This window comes from Rissa tridactyla, chromosome 1 (genome assembly GCF_028500815.1).
Source record: "Rissa tridactyla isolate bRisTri1 chromosome 1, bRisTri1.patW.cur.20221130, whole genome shotgun sequence".
NCBI classification, from domain to species: domain Eukaryota; kingdom Metazoa; phylum Chordata; class Aves; order Charadriiformes; family Laridae; genus Rissa; species Rissa tridactyla.
In genome coordinates, this window is record NC_071466.1 from 59,221,364 (window position 1) to 59,246,382 (window position 25,019).

The window sequence follows — 25,019 nt, forward strand, 5'->3', positions numbered from 1 at the left end:
GCATAACAGCTCTGCTAAGAAATTCATTTCACAGTGCCGTGTATAATTGTGGCTTGCAGAGGTCACTGCGAAGATTCAACATTTGCCAGCAGGTATTAACCAAGCAATATAATATACATGGCTATTTAGAGACAACCTTGAGTTATTCTCAATCAGCCCAAACCACTCATGCCATTCTTCCCCCTGTAAACCACATCATATAATTTAAATTACGCGTATTTCTTTAACACAGTGTAAGATGCATCCCTTATGCCATGTGAAACAGAGCCCTTCTAGGGAAGTGGTCTGTAGACTGTTTGTCTTTCTTCTGGGCACATCTCCACTTACAAGACAGGGGTGCTGCGGGGCAAAACACGGAAACAAAGAATGATGAGATTGCTGCTGCTCTCTTTGCTGTGTGTAACCTCCATTGTGCCTGCCCAAATTCCCAGTTGATGGAGGTGAATAGCAAAGGTGTTAACCTGGCATTTGGCAGTGCTTCCAGGCTCCAGGTGATGTGCTCCAGAAACTAAGCATAGCTACCACAAGCCCAGATGCTCAGGCCTTGAGGACGCCCTGAAGTTAGACCCTAACTATAAACAAAAAACATTGCCTAGTCTAAGGACAGATTAAAACTGGACGCAATTCAGGTACAGCTATAGTAACAGTGGGAAAGAGTGAGGTTTTATATTTTATGATGTGGTTAAGTCAATCGGGTATTCCATCCTGCTTACTGCTGTATCCTCCCAGGTCGCAAGAAAAGGTATCACTATTTCATTTGTCTGCTCACAGTTTATTGCCCATGTTCTGCGTGGTGCTCTTTTTTAAAAAAAAAAGCACGTGTCTGGGATGAGAGCTTGTTTGCCTTGTCCTGCCTGCTGTATTTCGGGCCAGGTAAAAGAAAACAACTTTTCCAAGAGTAACTGCATGTACCCGCAAAGAAAAGCTGGGTCATGCAAAAAGGGAGCAGAAGAGGTACTAAGCAGGAGGCTGTGGCAGAGCCCATGCCTAACAGCAATCTGTGGGAGCGACTGGAGGAGAGGGAGCACATCCTGGGATTCCCACATTTCTGTACAGCTTCACTCAGGCTTGGAAGCCACTGGAAGCCGCTGGCATGACCCTCACCAAACAAATCACCTGAAAAGAGCTGATGGCTGGGGAGAAGAGGGAGGAATAAGACTCACTTTCAACTCCTTCATCCGGTCTGTCTCATGCCAAAGGTCTTTGCTTTCCCTGTTTACAAGCTCACCACCTCAGCATGAGAGAGACAAGGACTCTTTGCATGCTCACTTTATAGAAAAAGTGTGGAATTGGTACCTCAGTTCTGGCCAACAGGGTTTCTCATTAACAGAAATTTTACTCTTCTACATCTCTGTTTCATAGAAACAACAAGGATTAGGAAGGAATTACCATGGTGATTTTTTCTTTTTCTAAACATTGAGAATCCAAAATAAAAAAGTTAGATTATTTTATACGGTTTCAGAGGTTATAAAAAAAGGTAAGTTAGATTATTATGCACTTCACATGAAATGTACTATCTTTTTATAAGTTTTTCAACTTCACTTACAATTTTGCGTAGGTAACTCAATGCTGTCTGTTCAACTACTGCAAATATCTCACTAAGCCATCTGAACATTTCAATATAAAGGTAACTTTTGCTGTTCTGCTATCTAGAATAAAATTTGCCTTAAAAGATAAAATTTTCCGTAACGTGGTTTAGGTTATACGGTCAGAGAAAGCCAAGTTTGCCACGCTTAATCATACTGTGCAGTCCACTGGAACAGCTCATGAAATAAGACATTACACAGAGAAAATAAGAGCCAAGTTTATCTGGCTCCTAAATTGTTGCTTCCCAGGCCAAGCACAATGTTTTCTGTCAAGCACTCAGATCATGTGGATTCCCGAAAAAAAACCAAACAAAAAATCCTCTGCCTATTCTCTCTCCTGAGAGATGTTTCTGAGCACATTCAATGCGCACTCCTCTGGTATTCCACCTGTTTTCTCAGACCTATCATTTACATCTCCATCAAGAAATTACCATGCCATACAAAACTGTACATCACTAGAAGTGCTAAACAGAAGAGGCTAAGAGCATATTTCTACATGTGATTTTTCTACGCCAATTTTTACTACATTTCAGAGCGGTATTTTAAGATGTTTGGAGGCCTGAATACAAGGATCAATGCCCTTTTCTGGATATTCAGAAGCATATGGCTACCGACTGAAATGTATTGAAACGTTTTTTAACATCCTGCTTTGCATACCCATCTAAGATGCTTTCTAAAAACTAGTTCTTTTGCTATGGCACTTCAGAAGGAATGTAGCCATGCCAAGTTTTAGAACAGCGCAGAATGAAGATCCATTTCTAATCCCTTTTGCCCATCCATATAATGACTGAAGATTTAGCTCAATGACCTATTAGTATAGACAATAATCACAACCTTACGGTGACTGACTTTTTGAATACTCAATTCCTAGTTTACTTTCCAAAATCCAGGCAAAGCAAATTAAGAGTCCGCATTCAATGTACTACTTCTGTTAGATTTTTTCATTTTATTTATTCCAATTAATTTAGTCAGGAAGCAAGATTCAGCCTTCTAATCTGTTAAGACATTATTCAGTTACTGCTAGAAATCACATTTCCCCACATTGCCGTTGCTTCACACCTCTCAAAACTGTTTATTACAATAGGTCAGATAAGTTCTGTAGACACACACACACGTGAGTGTGTAATTACCTGCGTAAATTCCCAAATAAAAGTTAAGGTCTAGATGTTCAGTCTCATTTGCTCCATTATTTCCATTTGTTGTGACATTCAACTTTTCTTGGTGATTTGCCCTGTGGAAACGCATACAGAAGATAATGATCATCAAATCAAATTCTGCAAATATTCATGAGTATGTTCAACTGTTTCTAGATTCAACTCTGTTGAAATCTTTAGTTCAGAAGTTCCCATGTACTGATGTTGTCATGCATCACACCACGAGTAGAAGCAATCACAGGCTACACTTCAGCATAAAGTTCAATTCCCCCCCCCCCCCCAAATGAGTGGAGATCAGAAAAAGATCAAGCATCTTCTGAAGTTTCCCAGAAGAGGTTCCCCCCACCCCTCATACAACACTGATTTCTATTAGACATACAGCACTTGACTGAAAAGGCAGAAATGACTGACCAGTTATTATCACCCACTTACCAGTAAGAAAGCCACCAGTCCTGGAGCACATATGCCACCTTGAGTAAAAGAGGCAAACACAAGAATCATCTTACAAAATGAAAAAAACATTAGAAAATTAAAATTTCCTTGCTATTCTTTCATGTTCTCTGGGAAAACATCACATATTCAGGAAAGTATGCCATCCAGTCTTTCAAGACCAGCAGCGATTTGCAAAGCACATTAGAAGGTGCATTAGAACCCTCTACAAAGAAAGAAGTTACCTTAAATTACCTTACATGATAGCAAACTAAAGGAAAGCAATACACTTAAGCAAACAAAATATAGTAGCTCTTCCTAATGTATGTTAATTGCACATTAAAGAACTCATTTTTTCAGTTCCTAAATTTGCTACTAGAGATATTCCAAAATGCTTTTTGATTAACAAACTTTCTGATGTTACCAGTCCAGAAATTTGTGTTTATGGGAGATAATGACCAGAAACAGGGTTGAAGGAGGATGAGAGAAGAGAGGGAGGGAAAAACTCCTACTGCCGCCTTCTTTCTGTGCCAAGAGGTGACTACAAACTTGTAACAGGGTTATTTATCTCAAAATACACCTCTGTTCACATGAATTTAAAGTTCTGGGCAGTCTACTGCAAAGATTTCATCTTGCTTAGCTATCTTTCCAACAGACTCAATTCAAGGACAAGCAAAAAGGAAGTAACATGTCTAAATATATGGACTATTTTTTCCATCCAAGACCAATCATTTCCATGAAATGAATTTAAGCTTTCTCAGCAGGCAAGAGAGAAAAAGGCAACAAGCTGTCTTCACGCAGCTTCCGCAGCTCACCATTTCTTTCAGTGAGTTTCAAAATAATTTTCCTTGTTTAAGAATTCTTTTAGATACCTGCTACAGTCTGCACTACGCACAGTATTTGCCTGTCCTCTTCCTCACTTTCTTCTTTTGCTAAACAGCAACCCTCCTTCTAGCCCTTCGCACAACCTACGCTTATCAGCAGACGACCTTTTCTTTCAACACTTCTGTCAGACTCTGTCCTCCCATACCCAGCCGATCTTTTTACCCTCCTTCAACTAGAAACATATTAATTGTTCAGATTTGTTAAACACTGCTTTATACACCTTATTATTTTGTTCTCTATCTCCAAAAATTAGACTGGCTTATAAGTTCTGTGCCACGCTGCCAGTAAAATAATTATTTTACTGAAGTATTAAAATGGTTGAAGTAAGAATCAGCACAAGACCTCTCAATGCTGTACCAAAACTCCACGTTGATATGTAAAATTTGATGAGTACACTACAAAATTATTAAAGATCACTACGTCTCCAGACATTTCAGCTGAAACATCACAGTAACAAGCATACACTATGTAAAAAAGAAAAAGGAAGAAAGAAAAAAATGCAAAACCAAAATACATTCAATATTATTTGTGGCTCCCAAGAGCTTACCTGTGCCAAAATATTGAATACTAAAAGTATAAAAATCACAAAGTAATTTGCTCCCGCAGTGAAATATTTTCTGTAAACCCTGAAGTTTATTTTCCCCTCAGAGCGACTCTCCTCTGGCACTACAGCCAGTGCATTTTCAGCCTGAAAAAAAATACAGAATAAAAAGTATCAACCTTGCAATTACAGATTCAGACTAAGCCACTTGAAAGTCATGGTTCATGATTAGCAAACAATTAAATAAGGAGATAAAATGATTGTGCATATAAAAACTTCAAATATCGGAACTATAGCTTTAATGGAAAAAAAAAAATCAGTCTCAGTGCAGTAATACTGAAAAATCTACTCTGCAAAATGACACTGTGAGGATTTTATTTTGCATTGCATGACAGTATGTAACATGACTTCCTTTACAGCCAGAAATACTTACTCTAACTGACCACTAACCCAGGCTTTTCTTTTCTTATGCACTACCTTCAGTCCTAACAGCTCTGGAAACTAAGGCCTCGACTTGGGAAAGATTCTGTTTTCAGAATGCAAGTGTGAGTAACCTTTCCTTTTCAGAGAAGTATTTGAAGTAAATACTCTTCTGCAAGTATGCACCAAAATCAATCAACATATGCCCAGAGTAACAAATGACCCATAAAGTGCTAATCACCTCCTTGTAAGGACCATCAAAGCATCTGTTAACAGGGGAAACAAGGAAAATGACAAATGAGAAATCATATTAAGCAAACAATAGATGGGGAACACTGAAAGACAGAAAAGAAAGCAAATCGGACAGGCATAAAGAAGGTAAAAGAACTATTCAAATGAGCAAAATTCTGATTTTTTATTGACAGTATTTGTGATAGAAAAACTAGTGCCAGTTCAATGGACGCATAACACTTGATTTTGTTGTCAGCAGGCATAGCTGTACAAGAGCAGTGGAATCAACAGACCTGACTTAGATGTGAAAAATCCCACCTACTGACTTATAAGAGAAGGCTATCTTGGCTTTTTGTTTCTCCAGGCCCCGCCCCGCATCCAACAGCTCTAATGCTGATAAAACATTTGGCACACCTTTGTGGATTTAACAGTGGAGTCACCACTGGGACATTAATATGATCAGTTAAGTTTACTGCATTTGGCCACAATACCATTCCTCCAAAAAGGTATGAAAAAGTCTGCAGTGGTTTTTTTTTTTTTTTTTTTTTTTAGTTAGATCTCACTGCTTTTCAGTACAGAAAAGAAAAAGCAATAATATATACTCATAGCATAAAGGTGCCAATCATCAGGGACACAGAGGGATTTCTTGTTCCATTTGCTCCACGTGTTCCATGCATGCAGAGCTAGCACAAGCCTAGCAGGGTTACGTGGCTCCTGCACACCAGCAGAAGGCCACCTTACAGAAACAGGCTGCTTTTGCACTGCGCAGACCAAAAGATAACAAGGCAACTGGAAGTCAAGGTGGCACGACACAAAGCATTCTGTTTTCACCAACAGAAGGGCTGGGGAGAGCAATGCAGTGGTGTCCCAAGGTTACCCCCTCAGGGCCAGCTCCAGATGATGTGAGTACGTTAATGCCAGCCATGCAAATGTAGACTTTGTATACAGCCATGGCTTCCGCACCCACGGCTTCCGCACCCACTTCCCACAGCTCAGGATTTCAGCGAAAATATTAATTTGAGCTCGGCACTGCACAAACAAACAGAACCCACACAGTGCAGTGGTATTGGCTCTTTAAAGCACCGCTATCAGAGAACAGGATGAAGGAAGCACAGTGCGGTGTCTTTGGACACCTATAGGAATGGCTCCCGCATCCAGCAGAGCTGACGTTGAACCTGAACAAACTGACTCTGCCGGGTTTGAAGAGAGCAGCGCAGAGCTGTGGGATGCCTGCCCTCTGCAGCCCAGGCGGCAGGACTACCAGCCAAGCACAGCGCCGGGCAGATCCACCATGGGCGAGCTCTCACCTGCTAATGCAATCCAACAATCCCTGAAATTCAAACGTGGCAGGGAAAGCCCTCATCACAGTTTAAGTTAAAAACCAGCCAGACAACCGCTGAGACACGTCTACCCTTTGAGCACTCACAGGTGGTTGTTCCACTGCTCCGTCTTTCTGTGAGTGGACAGAAGAATCCTGGGACCAGACAGAGGACTCTGAGAAGGTTCGGCTCCGGGCAGACTTCAGGTTGGGGGTTCCTGGAACTGATGGCTGTTCTACCTCCTCGTCTTTTTTCAAAAGGGAAGCAAAGTCGATGCCAGATCTCAGGAACTCTGAATAGGTACCTTTCCCCACCATTTTACCCTACAATTAATATAAACTTTGATTATCTTCATTATACACTTTATGTAAAGGACAATTTTTCCTATCTACCCCTGCTGCCTCTGGGGTTCTGCAGTTGCTGAGTGCGCTTCCCACGGCCGTAACTGAGCTGAAGCCTCTTAACTATCAGTTCCTCATTCAACAGAGCAGAAACAAGCTGTTCACCCTCTAAGCAGTCCCTTCCCAGCAGCTAACCAGGCCAAGGAGCAAACAAATGGGATGTCAAAAGTCCCAGTTACAGCCAGGTGAGAATTACCTCCTTGGAGATGCTGCAGGACACAGCCACGCAGCTTTAGGACAAGGAGCTGAACCACATACATAACCATCAGCCTTTTTATATTACTGCGGGCTAGGGGTAAACAGCAGCTTGATATTCTGGTCCTCACAGAGCTCTACAAGGAGCAACACAGAACATTTCCGCACTTCCTACAGCTCTATCACAAACTCATCTCTAGAAAGCTACTGTAATGTTTAAAGACATCTGAATGGGAGGAAAAAGATGGCCAGTGTCCTTTTTTGTAACTTTGTGATGCATCAAAAGCAATTTGGAGCACTTCATTACCCAACCTTAAAAAAAAAAACAACAACAAAACAGATGAAGTTTCTGTATTTCCCCTCTACCCGTGAGTATCTGGTACAGTGAAGTTTGGAACCAGTTTTGTTAAAGGGCTGTTCATTCTCAAAGGTATCGGTGACCATTTGTCAGCCTTAATTTAAAAAAGGGACTGGTTGCAAAATCAACGTAGTTCTTAATTCACACAAAAGTGTAAGAAACAAGAATAAAAGCAAAGCATTAATATAGTCTCAAAATAAGTTATTATCTTACAGTATATTATGCATATGTAAAATGAAAATCAACATGTAAGATTATGTAAGATTCAGAAACAGATTTTTCAGGAAAGGTATTATAAGAAAAATCTACTTATTTCATTAATAACTATAAATTTTTAAAAACATATTTTGTCATTAGTAGACAGAAAATATATTTACAAACCAAAAGTAAAAATCTCTAACTAGTTGGGTTTGGTTTTTTTCACTCTTAGATTAAAAAGGATAATTAGAAAGCACGTGAAATATAAAAGTATAGACACTGAAATCACTTACATCTTTTAAAATTAGAATCTGATTTGCAGCACGGAGATATTGCAACTGGTGAGTGACCAAAACAGAGATCTTCTGATGTAAGGCCTGACAAATACATCTGCAAAGAGATGGAAGAACTAATTTAAAAAATGAAGTGTCCTAAAACATTTTTACTATTTCTGGAAAACCTCTTCTATTCAATTATACAGTGTTTAAAATAAGAGAAAAAAGACGTGCATGCTTATTAGATTTATAAAAATTACACTTAACACACATGTTCCTTATTTATCTTTTTAAGTTTTCAGGGTAGGGGGGAAAGAGGAGGAAATACCTTAAGGACATTTCATTCAAATTGTCTTAAAACATCCTCCCAACAAACGTACATGTCAAGCTGAATTGCAAAGAAGGTATTCAACAAAAATTATACTAATGGAAAGAGAAAGCAGGGCAACATACTGTGGACAACTATGGAAAAATACAGCCAATAGAAGTAACTTCTTTGAGATGAGCTTTGAGAGCAGCTGTAACAGTGTGCCACTGAGAGTTCTGGAGAAGTAAACAGTACTGCTGATCTGAGCTACATCCAGGTATGTATTGAGGTAGAGGAGTGAGATCCTTCAACCATCTCTGACCTTCTCCCGTAGAATCAAGGCTTACCTTCCTCTCCAGTACCTTATCTGCTTACCCCTAGAGTCTTCCCCAGAAGTTTGGGATTTGGAGAGAGAAGTGAAGGAGGGACTGGGCACACCAGAACCAGCCAGCAAGTGCAGTTCAATCCCATACAGTTTTAGCAGAAAAAATGTCTCGTATCTTTTCCGCAGAGCCTTGAAAGGCCACCAGAGCCAAATGCCACCCCCAAAACATAGCAGTGGAGCAATGGTTTACAAGTGCAGAGATCTGCAAGCAAGCTCTTCGCGTACAACAGGGACACCACAGACACAACTGAGCATCCAACACCACCAATATTCTCGTTGCCTTCATCCCCACAGTTACACAGCAGGGAGACAAACCCTTCGAGAGGACACCCCTTTCTCAACTACTCGCTATCTTAAGAAACAAGGAAAACTGATATTGTCTAGAACTGAAGTGTCCAGTGAAGGTGTATACATTAGCATTTGGATCAGGAGTGCCTTTTTGAGGATCGTCTCCCAGTTGTCTCAACTCAATCTGCTGTTGTGCATACTGTTGAGTGGTATTGGGGCCCAGTAACTAGACTTCTGGACAAAACCAAGCAGGAACACACACTTTGGTAGCACTTCTCATCAGTACTCCACTCACAAGGAATGGAGCCTGAAGGGCCAGGCTTGGAGCAACCTGAAGGGCCAGATTGCTCAAAGCAGAACCTTCTGACCTGCACCAGGACCTTGGCACCGTGTGTTTTTCTCCACAGGTCCACTCCTGTTGGGCTCAATTTCGCTAACACAGAATCATAGAATCCTCATGGTTGGAAAGAACCTTTGAGATCTAACATGCTAACTCCCATTTGGTAACATGACAGAGGAGGGTGGCACTCACCACAAAAGAAAAACAAAGAACCACGCACACAGACAAATTCTCTCTCCCCGCATTCTCCAGAAAAACACAAGCAAAACCACAGCAATCCAACAGTACAAATTCAATGCAGAAATGCAGATGAACAGCGAGGGGAGTCAAGGCAGAAAAAGAATGCGAGCTTCACACCAATAATATCATGTTGTTCACTGTGTTTCACACGTTTACGTTATATGTCCAGTTAACTCCCTGCACAGCTTTTAACATCTACTTTATCACTCCTACGAAGACTGTAGGAAGCAGAGTTCTATAAAACGGTTAATACTAGTACTCGTCAGCATAATTACATGCAGAAAGTATAATACAGTGTTCCAAATAAACTCTGCAGTAAAATGAAGTTAAAAGCAACCTCTTCCTGAGGAAGTTATATGCTTGCTATGCGGCATTCAAGGAGCGACTATAAACCCACGACGTCATTCTTAGGTGGCCAAGATAACAATTAATCAAGGTACTTGCAGCAGCGTAACTATTTGAGCAGCTGCCACTATTTATACAGCACGCTCTCTCTGTGGGAGCATTACTGTGGTGTGGTTACTGTCCATCCTCCGAGCAGTCACTGAAACAAGTCCCAGGGCAACTAGAGCACCAGCTGAAGACACGCAACAAAACATAACCTTCAACAAAACCTATCCAGAGAACTGGACAAAGATCAGAGAGGCTACAGGATATTTACTCGCCTAGCAGGAAAGCTGCCAGAAGAAAATATATCAGCTATTCACCGTGAAGAGACGTAGCTTTCCCTTACATAGTCCTGCAGCCTATATACCCCTTTGATCACTGAATTTCCCGTGTGCCAGATGTATGTCTAACAGCTTACTGGGACAAACTAGCCACTAAAAAATCCGATGGCTGAAAACCTTTAAACCTTGATCCTGAGTCACAATGATCCCATTGTACTTTAAGTTTGCATTTGGAGGGGGAAAAAAAAGAAAAAAGGAAAAAGAGTGGGTTATCACAGCATCAGAGCAAACCAATTAGAACTGTCAGAGCTGTCAGCACAGCATCCTGCGTGATCTCGATCTCAGAAGAGAAGGCAAAAATGACCTCTGTGGAAATATAAATTCCACTGATACATCAGCTCACTCAATTGAGAATTTTTTTTTAAAAAAAAACAACTCTCAGTTTGATGTCTATCTGGGTAGAAAGAACCCAGCTGAACAGTTTGTTGATAACAGGTGAGTAGAAAAATTGTTGTCACAATTCACTGGCATGAGCACAGGGAGGAAAAAAATCACAACAAAGAGTGTATACTTAGATCTATTACTGAGTTAAGCAACTCACTGCTCAGACAGCTCACTAGAAAATTTTGCCATTTAAAATACTGTATTGTCATAAAGCACAGAAGCTGCAAAACAAATAAAATACTGAGTATATACTTAACATCTGTTTCAAAACATCAAACTACTTGAGCTTTATGTTCGAAACCATTTTTAATTATTTTTTTTTTTTAATATTCTCTCTCCCATTTAACAACATCCTTTCAGCAGTTTACAGTGAGCATTAAGTTTATACAGTGCCTTGGCTGCCACAGAAGACTGAAGCCAGAGTTCAGAGAGGCTCAGCAAACCCAAATGTGAGAAAAGGGCTAGCACAAAACTCCGAGAGCTCGGTGAATTACTGAAAACTTGGTATTGTCTAAGAACTGAAAAAGAAGAAAAACCCAAAGTAGTCCGTAAGCGTGTATGTTTTTAAACTGCTTCGCTAAGGCTTCATCGCGCTAGTTTCATGACACATCTAGTTTTAGAAATACTGCTCTGCGTAGCTGAAGAAAAGCAACCACCAATTCTAGGTGAAACACCCAATTCCAGGTGACAGCGTCTCCCTTTCTCACTGACAATGCAGAGAATGCAGGGAAAGGCTGCCTCAGCAGGGGACATGCCTGCTCCAAGGGTTCAGACGTCTGCTGGAGTACGCCCAGAACCGTCACCATCTTTTTACTTGCTGTTTAAAACCCCACAAAGTTTGCCTTGTGTTTCTCCGTTACTCTTGAGGGGCATACTCTGTTAGTTAGGCTGCGAGCACGTTTAATGTAGGACAATGGGACCCATTACCGCACAAATTGCGGTCGCCGCTGCCACATTTATTAAATACACAAGCGCAAACAGACACACACGTGCACACACAGCCAGGCAAGATCTGGACAGAGAAGACCCAAAGGTTCTTCAGCATCATCAGTACAAGGAAAAAGGGGATGAAGGGACTATGAAAGTTGCATCCTCTTCCCCAAGTAATAATCAATTTAAACTTAAAAGCATTCCTGGGAGATGCTGGATGGGTTGTTCCACGTGTTTATTTGTTTTAAGCTCAATAACAGAAATTTCAACTTCCTTGAAAACATATCCCGGGGCAAGCTACCTTCACCATTACAAAATTTTTCTCTGAAGTCAGAGTTTACATCTTTTGGTGCAATTTAAATCCACTACTTCACAAAGGTCAGCAGACCAGTTTATTCCTGCGTACACAGTCCCTTCATACATTAAGTCTTTCTCTTCCAGACTGGAGGCAAGACAGGGGGGGACAAATAGTGACAAATGGTTTTCTCTCCCCCCTCCCTCGACACTTGAATCTTCTTGATGGGCTACACTGGAGTCTGAAGCGGATCTACTTTTTTTGGAAGTGCAGAAAATTGAGACATTATTGCAGTTGAGACCTTAAGGTACAAAACATAACAGGACAATTACTTTACTTGTACTGCCAGACACAGTACCGGTCATAAATCCCAGGGCACAGTTTCCTTAACAAGAGCATGACACTGCTGACTCATACCGTAGATTTGTAATCTACTGACATCTGCACCTCCTTTTCCATAAAACTGCCACACTACTGATCCCTGCTCATTGTGTGTTCATGGAGCCAACACTTTGAGCTTATCCCTGCTGTGCGCGTCTATTAATTCACATCCCGTAATCAAGACTGCCCAGTTTTCTATCACCTGAAAACATAGCATCAACGACCTTTGTTCATCATCAGGCATACCAGACTCAGGATAGATCTCTCCAGAAACTACACTCTTTCAATTTGAGAAAAATAAACAAACAAACGATATTTTAGGTTAACAAACCTGGGTAACAGTATACTATCACACATTTAAAAAAAACTCGTCGCACTTTGACAGCAAACTTCTATACAATTAAAAAATAAATGAGCCTGAGCTTTGATACTGCAGAGCATGTAGCAGAAGACACTTAACGCAGAAGGGAGCCTACAACACGACGGTGCTCCTCGACGCAAAGGCAGTGTCTTGGCGCTTTCGTACATGCGAATCCTCATTTGTTCCTCCTTCCCTATCAGGTTTGCTTTCCTTTGAGATGAGTTTTTCTTTAATCTTTTTAAGTTTTTATCTCCAAGAACCAGCTTTCTTTCACCTCTGCAAAGTGTCTCTTCTTTAATGATTCCACTTTCTTCCTCACCATTCTTTTTGCCTCTCCTTTTTGGAAGTTCACACGCAAGTATAACTTTACTCAAGACTTATAATCGTTTCAATGGAAAGAACTGAAAGTGCTGAAATGAAATTAAAGCACATCCAGAAGTGATCACAGGCATAAAGCCTTTTTTATATTAATTTACTTACTACGTTTGCTTTCCTTTTCCTTTAAATTTAAATGGTTTAGGGAGAACAATCCCCCAGTTGGTTTTGTACATTTCGAAGTTTACAACATTTCGGAACAAAAAAAAAAAGAAAGGAAAAAGAAAAAGTGTGATATGTTTGCGAGAGGCAGAAAACCCCACACCTACTACTACTATGCTGTTTCTATTTCTATGCTTACGTTGCTAACCATTTACCTCCATCTCACGACAAGTCCCAGCCTCCACTGGGCTAACATGTAAGGACAACTGTTTTGGCACAAAATAAAGGTCCACAAAATCCATTGCCCTGTCCCAGCCAGCACTGGATGGCTGGAGAAAGCATATAAGCAAACATATAGTGATGCTTCCTTTGGTAAAGATTTCGAGCTTCCAGAGTCCATATATTAGGGATTTTTTGAGCCAGAGATCTTAGTGTTTAAGAAGTTCTTCTTTGTGAACTTTTCCTACATGAATTTGCATACGTCCCTCTTGAGTCCATTTCTGGTTTAGTACTCATAAAACCGTTTTGCAACTCCACCCACCGAACACTAAAGCCCACAACTACATTGGGGTTTTGCAAGTGGGGTTTTTTGCTTTTATATCACATGATTTTAAAAAAAACAAAAACAAAACACAAAATCAAAACCACACACATTTCTGTGAGATAAAAACAGTAAAATTTTAAAGTTTTTTGAAAACACAGAGTGTACAGTGATCACACTTCTGCTTTTCACTTTTTGGAAAAAAAAAACCAACAAAAAAAAACATACCCCAAGCAACATTACTACAAAATATTCATACCTTTCAAACATGTTGCCTACAGTAAACACAATGAAGCTGAAGGAATTTAAATTATACCTTTACATTTAGATGATACAGCTATGTTTTGTGATAAGTTATGATATGTTGTTACGAGCAATACCTGTAACACAAAAGAAGAGGTATACAGCATTCAAGTTTGCCCAGTACTTCTCATTAGGGCTGTAACCACTGCAGTGTTATCAGAGGCATAACGAGCACGGACCAGATGGGAAACACAAAGTGGGAAGCCTTAGAGAGATCCTTGATTTAGAGAGATCCTACCTGAAAGGGAGCAGAGCAAAATCCTTAAATTTACACACCAACTCGCTTGTACACTTGTCATCAGTGGACAAAGCACGTGGTATGTATACGCCTTTACACACAGCGCTGAGAAGTACATGCCAGGGTTACCTTTGCCTGGTTCCTCTGACACACTGATTCTGTCTGTAATTCCTCTACAGAAACAAGACCTTCTAGCTTTTATCTCCTAGTTTTACAGGACTGATGAGCTCCACTTGCTTTTGATTACCTACACCACCATAATAGCACTTTCTCCTCAAAGTTCCAATGTTACAGGAGCTCTACAAGCATTCCACGCTTTGAGAGACACATGACTGGAAGCATTCATGGGCTCCTAAGGGTTTCAAAAATCAAATTACTTTAAACAGACAAGGTAAATACCCAGATCTGTATATTTAATTACAAAAAGAATTAAAAAATCCTTTTACTCATTTTCCCTGCTTCATTTTCTTCCTCCCCTCAAGCACTTCTGGGGCTTAGGTAAGAATGCACTGAGGAATTCAGGATCTCTTAATCCATGTACTTCACATGATGGAATTTCCCATTCCTCTTTGCTGTCCATTCAATTCTTCCTCTCCTTTCTCTGCAATTACAAAGGACACCTTCGCTACAAAACCATGCCAGCTCCCTTCCCTCCCTTACAGAGGAACACTCAGTTACCTCAGATGGCAAAGGAGACTTTATCTTTCAGGACACCAGGTCAACTTGCCAGGTGACTCTCCGGTCAGCCTCAACACATGGTTATCCCGTGACCCATTGCCCAGTCACATGTCCCTTGAGTTCCTACGGAAGGCCATCGCCTAGAACCAAGGTGTGCCACCTAAATAGATGCTAAAGTTCATTACTTTCCTTTGATAAATGCAGTGATTTCTTCTGCAGCTTTAATCTAGTTCCAGAGGCAAAACTGAGAGAGAAAAGACCAACGACCATACATTCAGAACAACTTCCTGCTAAAAAAGGAAAAGAAAAAAAAAAAAAAAGAGCCTTGCAGAATTCTGTTTGATAGTAGGAATGATACACCTGTGCATACAACTCCCAAGCATCGTCACAACTTTAGGTCTGATTTTAAAAGATTCCCCAAACTGTCCTGCAACTCTGTCTACTCTCACAAGCACAGAGAAGGAACAGAAAGAAATCAGGCCGATCATCAACTGAGACTGGCATAGAGCTCCTGTCACTGGAAAAGGTACAAAGGAAGAACAATACCTAGAGAAGAGCATCCGTCTCAATGGACTGATGGAATATAAATCTCAGTCTTAAAAACATCATTTTTGAGTCAGTATCACTGATGGGACACAATTTAATTTCTCTACAAAGGTGATCTGAAACCATATAATCTATAGAAACATGTCTACAAAAATGCACAGGGAGAGCAGGAAATTTCTTGGTATCCAAGCACAACTGAATGATTTTTCTTAGAAATCACAGGCTACTCCAAAATTCATCATACGAGGAAACGTACTACCGTATCTCTGTGGGTGTCCACATTTTAAAACTAGAGGTCTCAAAATACAACATTGTTTAAAAGTTAATGAAAAGATTTATTTTTTTATATATATACATTTATATAAAAAAATATATGCATATTTTTGTATACACACAAAAATATATACAAAACCACAGAACTATTCTGGTGCCCTCCCATTAGGAAAAGGCTAAAGCATGCCTACTGTTAACTATAAAGAGAACCCACAGGAAGAGAGTCTACAAAATAACACAAAAATAGGGAATCTCCAGTTTCTACCTTACTAGGCCCAGGAGAGAGGAATTCATTGAAAAACTGGCTTTATCTGCTCCATCATCCATGGAACAACTTGTCTGTATTATGGAGAAATTCTTAAGAGACACAATCCCTTATTAATAATATCGTGGACTGTTTTCCCATTGGAGCTGTGCTACTTGCATTCTTTCTCACTTGAAAAGTATTTATATATTTTGAAGTGTCTACTACAGCAGCTGAACAGAACGGGGAGAAGCAGCAGATGTAATGAAGCAGCCATCCACAGACCATAGCTGTGGGGATTTACTAGGAAGATACCGATCTTTAGATGTAAACGCATAGACTAGGCACTTCTAAAAAAATTAAACATTAATATAAAATTACAAGGAAAAAAAAGTGCGAGTGAACTGAACAATATCCATTTCAGATTCTCATTAAATAACCCCCTGTTTCTTCCATTTGGTCCATTGTTTTATGCCTTGCGGTTTGGACTCCTAGGGGCAGCTTGTATGAAGTGGTGCCTTGGACATTCCTCAGCACCATGTTCTAAGAAATCATTCTTGCCCAAGTGCTCTCTCTCTTCTCCACATTTCTAGCACTATTCAGGAAACATTAAAGGACATGCCCTGCCTCGTTATTCAAGGCGAGCTACTGAACATAACACCCTTCCCACTACCCCTGGCACCTTTTATAGCTGCCATGAAGGCCTCAGAAGACAACTTCTCTTTATAAAAAAGCCCTCCCTTAAGATTTTGAACAGGGAGGCATTGCTCAGTGTACTCCACCCAGTCCATTTTCTTCATAAAATGCTTTCATTTTGCTTTTATCTGTTTTTTCAAGCTGATCTAGAGTTAGGGAGGAAAAGTAAACAAAAGTAAAAAAAAGAACCCCAGCTAGTTTTCTGAGTTTCAAATTCTCTGAGATAATCCCCATATTCTTCCTCCCCTCCACCTATTTATTGGCTAAACATACACTGCGCTTGCAGAGCAATGGTTTCTAGCTCCTTTATAGTTTTTGCATGTACAAAAATCCAGACTTCCAGTTTTGCAGCAAGAGGTAGATGTTACCAGTGCCACCACTCACATAAAACAGAATAAATTGAAGAGGGGACCCAACCTCCTTCGCAAGGCACTACTGTATACTTTCCTGTTTTCCTCTTTGTGAAAAAACCTTAAGGCTTAAGGGAGAGACAGGTTGACAGCTCAGGTGGGTGCACTTTCAGAATTCATACAGTCAGATGCTGGAGTTGTAGAGAGATCTTGTGCAGAAACAGAAAAGCAGCAGCTAAAGCCTAGATGGCTTCAACAGGCATGAAAGAAATTTGATAGACCGTGTGAACTCCAGAAGTAATGAGTTCCACCTATCAGTTGTGGCAGGTGAAAACGATCCTGCAGAGAATAATGACCGTAAAAGCCTATGCATCATAAAAATTCTTACTCCATACTGGCTGATGGAAACAAACAGTAGCCAGTTGAAGAAATCAATAACAAAATGTTGATGGGGTTTCAGAGGGATGTCCAGATTTGAAACTGCAAACATCAACAGGAAGTACAATTTTCAAATTTAGATACTAAAAGCTTCCCCAGATAGAGAAAAAGAACACACATACAATGCTAGTCAATGCAAATTCTACAACCATTTCTGCAAGACAAGATTTTATGACTGTCTAGGGGTGGAGAGGAGGGAACAACAGTAAAACCAAAACTAATTCATGTATTTGGAGCATGGAATTCAAAGGATGTTAAGTATGCCCAAGAAAATGCTACCATTTAAGGCTTCAATCAAAGCCCACTGAATTCAGTCAATGGAATTTTTTCCTTCTACTTCTAATAAATTCTAGATTGTACCTTTCGATATCGAGAGGCACAGGCTATGAAAAGGCAAGGATGAAACACTGGCTGGGGATAACTGGATTATTCTCATACTCACTAGCTTAGCAAGTCTGAAAGAAGAGAGGGACGAAAGGACGAAATTTATTGAGAAGGGAACCTGACTTTTAACGAACACTCTCCTATGTCTTCAGGAATGGGGGAAGGTCCAATATCTCTCTGTCTCTCATAGTAAGTTTATACATTCTCTTTTCTTCTGTTTCTGCTCTCCACAGTCCACCCTGCAGGCCAGAGTTTCCTGTTCCACCTACCTGAGAGAAATTCCAACCATTCAAGAACCAAAATGAAAAATCACTGAAGACTAACGGAGTTCTGTCCTTTTCTTTAGCCACTTGAATTAAGTGCTTATTACTACGCAAATAAAGCTGCAGCAAACTAAGATCCCACCCTATATTGTTCTTCACTCAGTACTAGTATTCATCAACCCCAATATTCATAAACCCCAACACTCCTGTATGAAATCTGACATTTTCCTCAAGAAAATGGCATATATTTCCTTAAGAATAATACTAATTATATCTTCAAAACAGACTTTTACAGGGCTTTTAAAATAAAGACCAAAATGAAAGACACACAAAGGAAAAAAACTATACATCTTCCAAATGCATAAAATAGAGGAAAAATAAATGCAAAAAGGGAATGCCTTAAGTTTTGTGAAGAGATCCATCTCCCCAAAAAAGCTTTCTCAAGTTTTTCTGTAAGGAATTAGAAGATAACGATTATCTTTTAAGTAACAATAAAGCAGTAACATACTTTTCAAATAAATGTCTTCCAACTTCAGCATCGACTGCACTCAGTGGATCATCCAAAAGATAGATGTCTGCATCTTGATACACAGCTCTATAAGGTTTAAAGAAAAGTCAGTATCACAAAACCTTGTATTTGTTTGCTGTAGTCACTTAAGTCTGACAATTTGTAAATTTCAGAAACAGCAAAAAAACACTAGCCTGGCCAGATTTACGCGGGCCTTCTGTCCCCCACTCAGCGTAGCTCCACGATCTCCTATTACTGTCAGGTCACCATTTGCTAATAATTCCAAGTCCTGAGAGAACAGATAGCAAGATCTTTATTTTTTTTAATCGTTTTAACTTCAAAGACCGACAAAGCTGCTTCAACATAACATTTTCTAATTTGGAAAGTATTAACTTATCATCTCCTATGAAAATACAAGGATCCATACTAAATGAAATATCCACAGTTACTTTATGACTTTGTACCTTCAGCAAAAGATAATTAAGAAGGCAGGAAAAATAGGTGAGATCCTAAAGTTCACTTTTTCTACAGCTTTGACAGGGAAGGGCACTATTATTCTTAGTGTTACAAGGAATATTTGCTGGTGGTTCAGAAAATCAAACTAAAAATTATGAAGTATGATAGTAGATTGATTATTTTTTCTAGAACAAAATGAGCTGTCACAATAAATAAAACTGAACTATTATCGGTAAATTATCTTCCATTTGCCAACGTCTTTAAGAATTGCATTACTTTTATTCTTACTGCAATGTATCCAAGAGAAATAACCATAACATTCATCACACAAATTTGGTTAATTTATGGGGCTCGGGACTACGAGTAAGAGAATAAAATTATACAGACTATACAATAATGTCTTATTATTGTATTTCCTGAATAGGAAATACCGAAGTTTTACATTAAGCTATAAAACTTATTCTGAAAGTTTATTCATACCTTTTATAAGATACATAAATTTGAAATAAAACTATGAAAGCAAATCTACCATCTAATATGAAGTGTTGGGGTTTTTTTAAATGTAGCTTGCTGTCTTTTAAAGTCACTAAAACCTTAAGTTTAGACAACAGCATATGACTGAATATCAGCAGGAGATATTAAAACTATCTACCATGTGCAAAAACCTTGCAAAAAATTTTCATCAGAGTAACCATCTGCTTTTCACCTGTGTCGCTGCTGACAGGAATATCGTAACATGCGGCATAAAACCTTTTTAGCTGCCAAGCAATATGTCTGTTTTTTGACAAATCTGGCTTAATCCTCTTCTATATCTCATGTCACAAACTCCTTTGCGCACAGAGCTTTAAAAAATATTTTTTCATAAAACTACTTGGGCTCAGCAAGTTCTCCAATACATAGCACTACGGTTCTTTTGACAGCTGTCAGCAATGCATAATACACAATGTACATGACATTTATTTAAAAAAAAGCATAAAGGATATTTACAAAATGGAAGTCACAAATAGTGCTATAGCTTTATTATTTGTTTTCCACCTTTTATTGCATTTACACATACACCTACCATAATACCACTGAAAAGGGCTAAACGTGACTATGAAATTAAATAATTGGGAATAGCTTTTTCCAAATTTGCCTGTGCTTCACGTAAGCTACACCTCCCTCTAGTGAAAGTTTTAGGAATTACAAGAATTTGCTTACACGCGGAAGTCAAAAATAATTACTCGTATTTCTGTTAAGTGATAGGATTTATTTCACATGCTACTACTAATAATAATCAATTCTATATCTTATCTATTGCAGCACATACCACAAGTCTGAAAGAACACTAAGATAAAAATAAAGATAATGAAAATCAAACACAGAAAGAGAAAACCATACCTTTTTAAGAGCACAGACTTTTAAAACTTTTTCGTATTTTTCTTTCTCATATTCCTTGTCAAACAGTATATTACTTCTTACTGTACCAGAAAACACCCAAGGCTGCTGAGAAACATAGGCAATTCTTCCAGTAGCGTTTATCAAACCTTTGTCTTTAGGCAGCTCACCAAGCACAGCACTTAAGAGCGAAGACTGAAAAAGATTAAAAAAATAAAATAAAAATTGAGAAGTTTGATTGCATTAAAGACATCACAGAGATTGAGCAGTGTTTACTGGCATGATGGCCTATTTCACCCTGTCAATCAAACCACTGCTAACAAAGAGCACTAGTACCCTTTACAGGCAGCCTAGAAGCAACGTACAAAGTACTGTTTAACTCTGAACCACCTCCGAACCACCCTCAGAAGGACATCTGCCTTTCTTGAATGCCAGTATCTCGATGTGAAGTGTGTTACTATACACAGAAAGGAAATGCACATTTTCAAGTTGCTAGTCACGTTTAACAAACTCGTAAAAAAACCCCACGGAACAGAGTAAACATTAAAACTTACTTTTCCAGCTCCTACAGGACCAATCACAGCCAATAATTCCCCTCGTCTGACAGTAAATGAAACTTGTTGAAGTGCTGGGCTTTCTAAACTCTACAGATTTGAGAAAAAAGTCATTTTCTTCAGTAATGAAATACGCACCATCAAACCAACTCTTTAGAAACAGAAAACAATGCATATAAATCACTGTAAATTAGGAACTCATATTTTCAGGCATACAGTTTGCCTCTTCAGTAATTCACAAACACTTTTGAAAGACCCCGATCCTTCACCGCAAACAAGTAACACGGACAAAACAGCATTTGGGGAACAGGGAACCCAAAGGCAGCGGAAGCAGTGCTTCCTCAAAGCCCAATGCATCCTCGCTGCAGCCCAGCACAAGGCTGCAGCGGCAGCCTTGGAAGTAGGAGCTCTCTGCTGGCCATCGCACCGGCATTCACAGCCTCAGCACGGCAAGCCTGGCAACTCCGAGTAGCCAAACAAACACGGGAAAAAGGGAAGGCTGAAGCTCTCTCAGAGCCCCAGGAAAGCCAGGTCTGTGTTTGCTGTAGTCAAGGCTCTATCGAAAGCAAAAATAGAAAAATGCCATTTAATTTTACACGACTTCATCTTGTACATCGTGGATTTTCAGAGACTTTTCACAGACAACATAGCAGGCTATTTGTGTGAATATATACTACTCTAGGATTGTTTGTTTAATATTCCTTTTTAGCATGCCTATCTTTTATGTTACACTACTGATAAGAGCTTATTTCTCAACATATTTTGCACCTCTCCTATCAAGGTTGTAAAAATGCCTATTTCTTGTGAAAAGAAAGGATGTTCATGTCTTTAATAGCTATGCTAAACCACAATTCCTAAGGGCCTGGTGCAGCTCCCTCTCATTAAAGCAAAACACCCTTGTAACAGGATCTGCCTTTACATGCATCTTAGACCGCACTAAGCATGACTGACACTAAAATGCAAGCAGGAAAATATATGCATTTAAAAAAAAAAAAAAGAAAGAAAGAAAAAAAAAGAAAAAAGCTGGATTGTGCTAGTATTTCTATTAAAGGACCAAACGAAAACACAGGCTTAAGATTCAAGAAAGAAGAGCAAGGTGAAGAATACTGAGTGTATCTCTTAACAACCTGCAGACTGCTTAACATCTCCAGCCACCCTTTGAGGCTTGAGGCTGAAGAGGCCACCACCTAACCCCGCACGAAAGATGACACATAACCAAGTTCTGGGACTGCGAAAAGGGAAAGCTTGCAACTCGTTCCAAATTATTTGGGGGAGACATGGGTCTAGTATCCACCCACACCTGGGAGAGCTGGGCTAGCACACACGTGTCCACTCGTGCCAGGAGAAATACTGGGTTAGGCAGCAGCGTACCCAGAGCCCAAGGCTGCAGGTCTCCCACCACAGCTCCCACCTTGCAGAAGCACTGCAGGGTTCACCCGAAATCAGGGTCACACAAACTTGTGCGCGTTGTGCAACTCTGCAAAACTACTTTTGTTGCTCTTATTAATTTCCACAAGGTGGCATCAATGGTTTTTTTTCCTCCCTTTTCTCCACCCCATCCCACTCAGCATTTTACCATGAATTTGATTTCTCGGTCCAGAGCACACAGTTCAGGTGTTCAGCTAGTGCTAAGGCCAGGGGAACTCTACCAACTTGCAAAGTTTGTAGGAAGAGAAAATATCTCTTATTAAATCAATTAGTCTATATGGAAAAAGTAAATAAGCTTTCAGAGACGCAGGCCCCTCTTCAGACCTCTTGAGGTTGTGCTTCTGTATTCACGAAAGTGCAAAGATATTTCTACCCACACTCAGGTTTTCAAAAAAAAAAATGTATCGTAAGAGCCTAAAAATACTACAGAAAATTTCAAAGAAGTCTTAAAACTATTACACAAATATTATGTATTAAAGCTGTATTGTAAGATATCATAGACCCTATGCAAAAGTAGTAATGCAAGCAAACAGCATGGCCACAAACACCTAAGGGGCATGGTATTTTTGCAAAACAGTAGTCCTTATAATTAAAGACAATTTGTCCTGAATTCGTCACACCTGTTTTTAGCCACTAAACTGAGGCACTCAAATTAGAGCGCAGACTAGTATTACAACTAAGTTCATCTGACAGCTCATTACCACAAATGTCCCAGCAACCCTTGTGCCTTGTCAACTATCCGCGCCTTTCACTTCCCTTCTGCTGCCACTTGTTCTTCCCTGGTTCCTGTTGTTCATGGGACTCAGCTATCAGAAAACAAACCACATTATAAACGATTCGTTTTCCATTGGTTTATCCCTCTGAACTGGTTCGCCACAGGGTTGTACGTACAAGCATTAACACCAGCACAAGGGAGGGAACAGATACACAGAGTGTGAGGGCAGCAGGACACAAGAATGATCCCTTCACAGGATCTCCTTAGGTGAGCTTGGGCAGACTTCCTATACCTCCTACAGTCAAGGGAAAGAAGCGATTCATCCCACTGAAGAGATGCAGAGATCGTATATTGCACAGAAATACCATACTACCCTGGCTCCACATTAAAGTGACTAAAATTACAGGGGAAAAATATGGCCTCTGTTCAAACTCTGGAATTTTAAATCTCAAGTTCTCAGTTGAGCAGACAGACTGTTCTGTAAACTCAAGGCACATCAGTAAAAACCCGTACCAAAGACTCTCTAGTTCCATGCTGGTATCAGACTAGCCTGTGGGATTCAGAGAATACTTGCCTTAGCAAAACAAGAGTGTGACCATGAATTAATTGGTTTTGTTTATCTTTTGATAAACTGTAATACACCATTGTTAGGTTGTTTTTCTAAAAGTCTAGCTAATAATCCCTTTTTCACTTCCAGTGATTTTGGATTTGTGCATTGTTGGCTTTTTTTAGTATCTCTCTTGACTCGTAATCTTTAAAAAATTAGCATCCAGCTGCACACTGTTTATAGAGATCCAAAGAGTCATGAGAAACCTAGTCAGGGTAGCAACCTAAGTCGGTTACTTGATAAAGGATTGCATATTTTTATTATTCCTTTTATAACTCCTCTCTCTCAGAGCTCATCATCTTTTCAGTGAGCAACTCTGTCAAATTATTTTGCATTGTTGTGAGAATATGTAAGAGAAACTTTCTGAGCTGCTCTTGACAGTCCTGGGAGAGCCAGTCTTCTCCCATGCACATTGCAATGGAATATCTAAATGAAAATTACATTAACGGTTTTGTGGGTGGTTTGTTGGCTTGGTTTTTTTTTAAATCAAAAGGAAACCAGTAATTCCAGTCATGCTGCTCTGCTTTATGCAACATAAACAACTCATGAAAAAAAAATGAAGGTGTTTTATGGGCATATTATGCAACCATTTCCTATAAACTGTTAACAATGGTACAGATGTTGGTTTGGGAAGAAAACAAAGACTAAGAAAGACACTCCATTTTGCATTAGAATGTATTCACCGTGAAGTTTTTCATATCAATTAAAAGTTTGTTCAATGCCTCAGAAAGAATTTATGTCACAGAGACAACTCTGAGAAAATAGAGAACAATAATGCAGCACTTTTCTTTTGTAGCTGAGTAGTAGTAGTAGGTAAATCCTCACATGTATTTTCACACTTCATCTTCCTTGGGACACAGCACATGTAGGGAAAGAGGGTATATACAGGGAAATAAGCGATGTCTTATTTGCATTACATTTATATGCAAAATTCATTTTTAGAGCTTCCGGCATTTCTGATGGAGACGGAAGCTTCCCTTCTGTGAGGATACTGTCAGCTCGTAATAGCTCCAACAACTCATCGCAAATTGCTGCTTACCATAGCAATTGCAGTTTTAAAACAGAAACCACAGGCAAAGAAATCTTTGCCCTTCTTACAGAAAAGGATACATAATAGATTTATCACCTGCGTATTGTCCCTTTTTCTAGTCATTTTGGTGGGTTTGATGCATTTTAAGCAGAGAACAATTTGTAGCTGAACAGTCTCAAATAAAATACACAGGGTAACAAATACGTGAGGACTAGTCTCTAAAGCTTTCAAATCTGTTATGCGACATATAATATTGTACTGGTTCTAGATTAAGGGACACAT

At 39.6% G+C, this 25,019-nt stretch overlaps 1 protein-coding gene across 4 annotated transcripts in view; it reads right to left on the reverse strand.

The window, feature by feature from the left end:
• ABCC4 (ATP binding cassette subfamily C member 4) overlaps positions 1-25,019 on the reverse strand; it is a 156,944-nt gene that overhangs the window by 96,547 nt on the left and 35,378 nt on the right. For 3 of the 4 annotated variants that reach the window (XM_054213231.1, XM_054213215.1, XM_054213240.1), the window contains exons 10-18: positions 20,958-21,047; positions 20,407-20,598; positions 18,765-18,859; positions 18,571-18,657; positions 8,011-8,107; positions 6,673-6,888; positions 4,602-4,742; positions 3,173-3,210; positions 2,717-2,817 (exon numbers count right to left, since the gene is read on the reverse strand). In XM_054213231.1, the coding sequence (XP_054069206.1) occupies positions 2,717-2,817; positions 3,173-3,210; positions 4,602-4,742; positions 6,673-6,888; positions 8,011-8,107; positions 18,571-18,657; positions 18,765-18,859; positions 20,407-20,598; positions 20,958-21,047 (1,057 nt within the window). The remainder of the gene's footprint in view (positions 1-2,716; positions 2,818-3,172; positions 3,211-4,601; positions 4,743-6,672; positions 6,889-8,010; positions 8,108-18,570; positions 18,658-18,764; positions 18,860-20,406; positions 20,599-20,957; positions 21,048-25,019) is intronic. The other variant, XM_054213223.1, reaches the window with a different exon arrangement.